Genomic DNA, 8,139 nt, shown 5'->3' with positions numbered 1-8,139 from the left:
TTTTAATGAGCTTGAAAGTCAATATTTGTCTTTATTCTTCAGTACAGCCTGAACTCCTAGACAAGGTTTCTTGGATTGGATCAAAGACACATTTAAAACCTGCAGGAGACCGGCCCTTGAGGCCTGGAGTTCAACACCTGTGCTGTAGACCAATGGGCCTCTCTCCTGAGTTCTTCTGTACATTTTGACAATTTGAACCACAAATTTTACATTTGGATTCATCACTCCATAAATCCTGTTGTCACTGAATTTAAGTTAGTTCTGGTGTAATTTGGAATAGCTCAGCCTTTTCCCCATTTCCTTTCCTAATAATGGCCTCTTGACAACTTAATGAATCTTCAGTTAACAGTACATGCATCAGCTGAAGGTTCAGATGCATCTGTCAGGTCTTTGTTGGAGTGTTTTAGGGCATTTTTATTCACTTGTCCAGTTTCCTCAGATTCTTTTTGGGGTACACTGCAGGGTATGTCCAGATCTCTGCAGACCACTCACATCCCGGACACAAACTGTTCAAGCTGCTGCCCTTAGCCAGGTGCTACAGAGCTCTTTACTAAAACCAGCCGCCACAGACTTTCTTGCCCCGGGCTGTCACTCTGTTGAACACTAACCCACTGTTATGTCATTCAGGTCATATGCACATTGCACTATCCAGTTTGCACTGGTTCATGCTGGTTGCACTACACTCAGCCTATTTAAATATATCATTCACGCCCAGTTGTAGTTTTGTACAAGTTGTATAGTTTAAAAAAAAAACATGTCAAACTGTTAAATTTGGTATTATTAAACTGATTTGGCTGAAAAAATGAAAACCAGTGATGCGTTTTTTGACAGGTAGTCAGTAGATACACTAGTTCATCCCTTTAGTTAGGTGCCTTTTTTGGCTTGAATCATTCATAGGTGAGTGTTTTGTGGAGTGATAAACATTCCACTGAAAATGGTCCAGTACAAGGATGTGACTGAAAATGAGCAAAAAGCAGCTTATGTCCAAATAATTATTTCTTTGGACAAACAGATCTTCATTTCAGTTTAATCAATTTAAAATCATCTGCTCAGCTGTTCTTGTTAAAGTCCACTGAAATGTCTACGGTTAAAAAGTCAAAACATAAAAAAGATTTGATAAATGTGTCTGTCTATAAACAGGCAAAATAATCCAACCACCTACACTATCAATCATCAAATATATACAATAAAACACAGATCACAGTTTGTGCATTTTTTTTTTCAAAACTGTTTTATTTATTCCCATTTTTTTCCAAGCAAAGTTTTTTTTATTCCTTTTTATATTAATGTAATTAAAAAAAGATAAAACTTGGGATTTTTCATTTTTATGTACAAGCAAGAAAAAAACAAAACAAAACAATGTTTAGGAAATAACAATGAACAGAGAACAACCCTGCACGGTAACACTGTAAAAAAGAAAAAAGAAAGCGTTAGAGTGGAATCAAACACCTGCAGTTCAGAGCTCCTCATTGTAGCTTGTGAGCCCACATTCTCTCACTCTCTCTCTCTCTCACACACACACACACACACACACACACACACACACACACACACACACACACACACACACACACACACACACACACACAAAAATGTATACACATGAAGTGTGGTGGTCCTCTCCACGATGGTCCAGTGTCTCCACAATACTGTTTCCCTTTACAAGGTCGTTATGGCAACAACCAAAAACTGTCCCCAGCCCCCCCCCCATCTCTAAACTGAACTCTACGCTAACGTCGAATAACTTACTAACTATTCAGGTGCAGTCCAGCGTGGGCCTGAGAGAAAACGAGAGAGCAGAGAGAAAACCTCTGACCATTTCCTTTGCACTGGTTTCATTTTGGTGTCACATCCACAGCTGTGAATGTGTTGAACCCTTGAACCTTGAATGTGGTGCAAAAGACCGAAATCCTCTTTAAGCAATTAAAAAAAAAAAAAAGAAAAAAAAGAAGAAGTGGACACTGCTGTATCAGCAAGGTTTGATGGGTTTCCGGAATAAACCTTGTGATTTTAAACTGAGCTCTGACAGGTTTTCTTCTAATTATGGAAGTTCTGAAGGGGGAATTCTTGTAATTACCCTCTGCAAAAATGAGCTAAAACTTACCACCAGGGGGCAGCACTTCACCAGTGGGATGTTTGCAGGTAGGTGCCGCTTTGATTTTTAGTCCCACCCCCTCTTCCTCAACGTGCATTGCCTTTGGCCTGGCGCCACAGTAAAAAGAAATAATAATAATAATAGTAATAATTAATAAAGGTTACACTGACCCTGCAACACAAGGCCTGCGTGGCTGTCACTTTAGTTAATTTTTGATGTTTCAAACTATTTTTTAAAATACAGGAATTTACAAAAAGTACCTTTGAATTTTTATTTGATTTTTAAAAATGTAAATAAAACTCAGGTGTTATCAATTTTTTACACAACATAGTCCTGCTGAATGCCAATAAAATAGACCTTATCAGAATTTCTACTTATCCATTTAAATTTTATATATATAGCCTGAAATTCTGTCTTAATATGCTGTATTTATTAAAATATTCATCTGATATGAATAAATTCATTTTTGAGGTAAGATGTCTGAATTTTAAACACCCAACATTTTTATGTTAAAGGCTGTTGTGACTAAATTCTAAGTAGTAGCAGCGAAAATCAAAAAATAAATCCTTGTCAGTGCGTCTTAATAAAGCAGATTCTCGTCAGTTGTGTGCAAATACTCCTGGATATGAAAATAAAGAGTACCGATACGCTGGTAAGAGTAAACAGATGTGTTTGTGAGAAGCAACAAAAAGAAAACCATACTTGATTCTGACAGAAAACTGCTGTCTGCTTCCAAATTACATTCTGTACAAAAAGCAACCCTGAGTCTCATCAGCGGGTCGGCCGCTCCGCAGCCTCTCACCGTTAGCCTCTGTGGTCCGCCCCTCCAAACGCAATCGCTCCTAACACCACAGTGCTCCCTTCCTCATCGAGTCAGAGGACCCTCGGGTGGGTGAGTCAAACATAAACACACACACACACACACACACACACACACACACACACACACACTGCTCCTTGTTGGAATTGTGTTGGCATTTTTGTAGCTTGGACAGCATGTGGGATGGAAACCAGCGCCACGACAGGGAAGTGTGACAATCGACAATCGCTCTTTTTCAGGTTCCCAGATCCCATCGTCTTCACTCTGCTCTCTCCTGCACGACTGGCTGCTTGCTTGATGCTGGCTTCCTGTGTTTGTCTAATCAGGAGTAGATGGTGATGACTTCACTTCCTCCGCCTCTCACCAACAGCACACGCTCCAATCCTTCTGTCAGGACCTCCAGGAACTCCATGTCTGCTCACTGAATTAACGAACTTCTCATACTATGTTACTTTGATAATATAAATGAATTCTTTTAAATAAATGAAAAGCTTATACGTTTTAATAATCATGTTAGTAAGCAAAATTGAACTAAATTTCCTTTCGTCTTTAAGGCTTTAGTGATTTTGTAATTAATTTTTTAAACCCTGTTTAAGCCATCATAAAGGTGTCTGCTGTAACAAAAGTACACTCAGTGACTGCAAAAACAAGCGCCTAACATTTAATTTGGTGCAGACTCGGGGTTAAGGATACAGTTCTCATCTCCTTCGGTGTTCCTGGGAGGTCCAGGCATGTTGAGCAGGACGATCCGGGCGTCGTGGGATCTGTTGACGATGACCTCGTTGAGTTTGACGGCAGTGTGCATTCGCCTGACGTTGGAGTGGTCCCTGGAGGAAAAATGAGATGCGTTAAAGGACCTGGTTAGCGCGGATCTCAGTGTCACAGAGAAACCTGCTGTGTCTGCTCACGGCCTGATGCTCAGCATGTCCCTGAAGCCCTCGGGGGTGGAGCAGCCCGAGTGCGTCGCTCTGTATTGTGTGGTCTTCTCTTTGGTCCAGGTCATCTGAATGCGGCGGTGGTGCTCAGTACTGCCGCCGCTGCCGCTCGCCGCCCGGTCTCGCTCGCCGCCGTCTGTGTCATCTTCGTCGTCTGAGCCGATGCTCGTCAGACGCAGCATGGAGTTACGATCCTTCACCAGCTGGGCCTGGCGTGTGAAAACACACAAACACGCTCTCTCTCATCTCTTTTTCCAGCCTTTTCTTCCACCTCATTGGCAAACCTCTCTTTTCTACAGTCATTCCTGACTCCTGCCTCTCTCCGTCTCTCTGTACCTGTCTGTCTCTGTCTCCTCTGGAGGTGTTTGGCGTGAAGGGTCCAGGACTTTTGTACCTGGGGGAAAGATACGCCTACAGAAAACACAAGGTCACCTAACTCCCCAAAATCAAACACAGCCTGCATCTACTCTGGTGGGCACTGAAGCACAACTACAGGGACACGGCAGTAAATAAAAAAGGCCCGAGACAAAAAGCTTCTGAAAATCTGAAATGAGAATGAGTGTGAAGGGTAGAGGGAAACAAAGATGACAGAACAGTTAAAGGAAGAAGCATCTGACACATGTTAGCATTAACTGAACCCTTCAGATAAAGAACTGGACTGACAGTGAAATAAATGTGGATTTGATCTACATTAGGGAGGTCAAAGGATTCACTCTGTAACAATTCAGTGTTTTATTTAAAGCAGGGGTTTTCAAACTTTTCCCTGACACACCCCAATGAAGAACCCTGGAAAAAGTTCACCCCACCATCCTGTAATTATTAAGATCATATTATTTTATTGTGTCTCCCCATAGAGGAAAATCATGCTGGACTGCTGCATCAACGCTAGACAACACCAAACATTACGATAACATCACATGTAATGGAAGTGTTTTTAGGAGGCACAGGCTTCAAAAATTAAAGCTGCAGTTACATTAAAGCTGCTCCATGTGAATGTGACAGTGCTGGTGTACATTTACAGTGGGGCAAAAAAGTATTTAGTCAGCCACCGATTGTGCAAGTTCCCCCACTTAAAATGATGACAGAGGTCAGTAATTTGCACCAGAGGTACACTTCAACTGTGAGAGACAGAATGTGAAAAAAAAAAATCCATGAATGCACATGGTAGGATTTGTAAAGAATTTATTCGTAAATCAGGGTGGAAAATAAGTATTTGGTCAATAACAAAAATACAACTCAATACTTTGTAACATAACCTTTGTTGGCAATAACAGAGGTCAAACGTTTACTATAGGTCTTTAGCAGGTTTGCACACACAGTAGCTGGTATTTTGGCCCATTCCTCCATGCAGATCTTCTCGAGAGCAGTGATGTTTTGGGGCTGTCGCACGGACTTTCAACTCCCGCCACAGATTTTCTATGGGGTTGAGGTCTGGAGACTGGCTAGGCCACTCCAGGACTTTCAAATGCTTCTTACGGAGCCACTCCTTTGTTGCCCGGGCGGTGTGTTTTGGATCATTGTCATGTTGGAAGACCCAGCCTCGTTTCATCTTCAAAGTTCTCACTGATGGAAGGAGGTTTTGGCTCAAAATCTCACGATACATGGCCCCATTCATTCTGTCCTTAACACGGATCAGTCGTCCTGTCCCCTTGGCAGAAAAACAGCCCCATAGCATGATGTTTCCACCCCCATGCTTCACAGTAGGTATGGTGTTCTTGGGATGCAACTCAGTATTCTTCTTCCTCCAAACACGACGAGTTGAGTTTATACCAAAAAGTTCTACTTTGGTTTCATCTGACCACATGACATTCTCCCAATCCTCTGCTGTATCATCCATGTGCTCTCTGGCAAACTTCAGACGGGCCTGGACATGCACTGGCTTCAGCAGCGGAACACGTCTGGCACTGCGGGATTTGATTCCCTGCCGTTGTAGTGTGTTACTGATGGTGACCTTTGTTACTTTGGTCCCAGCTCTCTGCAGGTCATTCACCAGGTCCCCCCGTGTGGTTCTGGGATCTTTGCTCACCGTTCTCATGATCATTTTGACCCCACGGGATGAGATCTTGCGTGGAGCCCCAGATCGAGGGAGATTATCAGTGGTCTTGTATGTCTTCTATTTTCTGATGATTGCTCCCACAGTTGATTTTTTCACACCAAGCTGCTTGCCTATTGTAGATTCACTCTTCCCAGTCTGGTGCAGGTCTACAATACTTTTCCTGGTGTCCTTCGAAAGCTCTTTGGTCTTGGCCATGGCGGAGTTTGGAGTCTGACTGTTTGAGGCTGTGGACAGGTGTCTTTTATACAGATGATGAGTTCAAACAGGTGCCATTCATACAGGTAACGAGTGGGGACAGAAAAGCTTCTTACAGAAGACGCTACAGGTCTGTGAGAGCCAGAGATTTTCCATGTTTGAGGTGACCAAATACTTATTTTCCACCCTGATTTACCAATAAATTCTTTACAAATCCTACCATGTGGACTCATGGATTTTTTTTTCACATTCTGTCTCTCACAGTTGAAGTGTACCTCTGGTGCAAATTACTGACCTCTGTCATCATTTTAAGTGGGGGAACTTGCACAATCGGTGGCTGACTAAATACTTTTTTGCCCCACTGTAAGTTACTCCTCTGGTCTGAAAAGAGAAGTCACAGCTCACATTTCTAATATATGATTTGTTTTCCTTAAATGCCAGCAGGGGGCGACACCTCCTGACCCTGAGTTCAGCTCACTGTGTAAATTTTGTTTCTAAGAGCGTGAGAGGAGCGTATGCTTGCAGTTTCAGTCCCAGCTTCGTGAAGACACTTCACAAACCGACGGCTGACGTCACAGTGACCACATCGCTTTTTTCCCTCTCAACTCTTCATCTGAAGGGCTCAGCTGCACTCACAGCTGTTCAGAGGGTTTCACTCTTTACTTTGACAGTGTGTCCTGACTGCAGGCTACTCTACAGAGTCTAATCTGCTCTACTTCAGACAGGTGTTGCTTCTCTACTGCGCAAACTTACATCATCAAAACTCCAGCGTACCCTCTGAGGAGATGAGAGGCAAAAGGAGGCGACATGAACGTTTAACAAACATCTCAATGCAAGTTACCGTCTGCAGTGCTTTTTTTTGTCAGTAGCCCGTGTCCCTTACCATGAGTGTTACCCACCAGGATTTCTTTGCTATCACCTCAGTACACTGCACTTTAGTTTCTTTAGCAACCTTTGGACCTTAACACTGAGCTCTTTCTCCTTAAATCTAATTTAATCTGGAAGAAAACGGTGACCTCAAAGACAAAACATGGCGTCTGTACTGGGAACCTGATCTCCACTTTGTTCCAGCTTATTTTTGCAGAACAAAAAATATTATTTTTTATATTTCCTTAAACTCCTGAACTCACAGCTGACCTTGACCTCTAACCTCACCTGAGACCTTGTAGCTCCACCTGCCTCTGGCCTACCATTGTTGCTGCTACTGCTAGGGCTCTCCTGGTGAAAGTGGTGGACAAATGCTTGTTAAGACCCAGCTTGCATAAAGTTTCAAACTCCTAATCAACCCTACACAAACCTGCGGGCATTTTTCACACCACACAAAACCCCGCTGTAAGCTTTCCACACCTACCTCTCTGTCCCGATCAGATTTAGACAGTCGCATCTGTCTGAGCATCTGACACCTCTGCTCCATCATCAGCGTCCTCTCATAGGTATATGCACTGATGTCACTGTCGTGCTGAGAAGAGGTACATGGACATGCTCAGAAGAGGTGAGAAAACAGCTGTTGTAGAGATTAGTGGAAATCAGACTGGAATTTATATTTTACTGAGATCTTAGGTCCACATTTAACCTTATATTCACACAGTGGTTCAGTTTATGCACTTTAAGAACTTCATCCAGTTCAGAATTAACATTACACGCATGTCTTTGCACTGCAGAAGAAAGGGGGAGTGCCCAAAGGGATTTAAAGCAGGTTCCTTCTGTCTGTTTTCATGTTTAAAGAATTCAATCCACCAGAGGCCTCAACACAAAACTCTGGTGTACTCTGAAGTGCAGAGAGAGACACCTCCTGCTCATAGGCTTAATCATCACAGTAGAATCTCTTTAGTCAAGAAAATGAAAGTATTACCTGTTTATTTTTTATGTAAAAATCTGTGATTCAACAACAACATAAATACGATCTTAAAGGCTGTAAAAAATTATGCATCTACATGTTTCAGCTGGCGAACCAGTGCAGCCATTAAAGGTGAATATTTCAGTCAAAGTGCAAGTGGTCAGACCCGGTAATATGTATATATATATATATATTATTTTT

The 8,139-nt window shown here is 42.4% G+C and overlaps 1 protein-coding gene across 10 annotated transcripts in view; it reads right to left on the bottom strand.

Annotated features, from left to right (window-relative positions):
• Positions 1 to 1,218: 1,218 nt before the first annotated feature.
• Positions 1,219 to 8,139, bottom strand: part of slc12a6 (solute carrier family 12 member 6) — a 37,999-nt gene continuing 31,078 nt past the window's right edge. For 6 of the 10 annotated variants that reach the window (XM_076881637.1, XM_012922539.5, XM_012922538.5 and 3 more), the window contains 6 exons: positions 7,453 to 7,560; positions 7,257 to 7,319; positions 4,187 to 4,261; positions 3,824 to 4,059; positions 3,609 to 3,742; positions 1,219 to 3,329 (listed from right to left, as the gene is read on the bottom strand). In XM_076881637.1, the coding sequence (XP_076737752.1) occupies positions 3,238 to 3,329; positions 3,609 to 3,742; positions 3,824 to 4,059; positions 4,187 to 4,261; positions 7,257 to 7,319; positions 7,453 to 7,560 (708 nt within the window). In that variant the 3' untranslated portion in view covers positions 1,219 to 3,237. Of the gene's footprint in view, positions 3,330 to 3,608; positions 3,743 to 3,823; positions 4,060 to 4,186; positions 4,262 to 6,854; positions 6,879 to 7,256; positions 7,320 to 7,452; positions 7,561 to 8,139 lie in introns of all 10 variants that reach the window. The other 4 variants (XM_004563524.6, XM_076881640.1, XM_076881641.1 and 1 more) reach the window with 4 other exon arrangements.

Source organism: Maylandia zebra, linkage group LG3 (genome assembly GCF_041146795.1).
Source record: "Maylandia zebra isolate NMK-2024a linkage group LG3, Mzebra_GT3a, whole genome shotgun sequence".
In the NCBI taxonomy this organism is placed as follows: Eukaryota; Metazoa; Chordata; class Actinopteri; order Cichliformes; family Cichlidae; genus Maylandia; species Maylandia zebra.
Note: the sequence above shows the minus strand (reverse complement) of the source record. Positions and strands in the feature narration are given on the sequence as shown.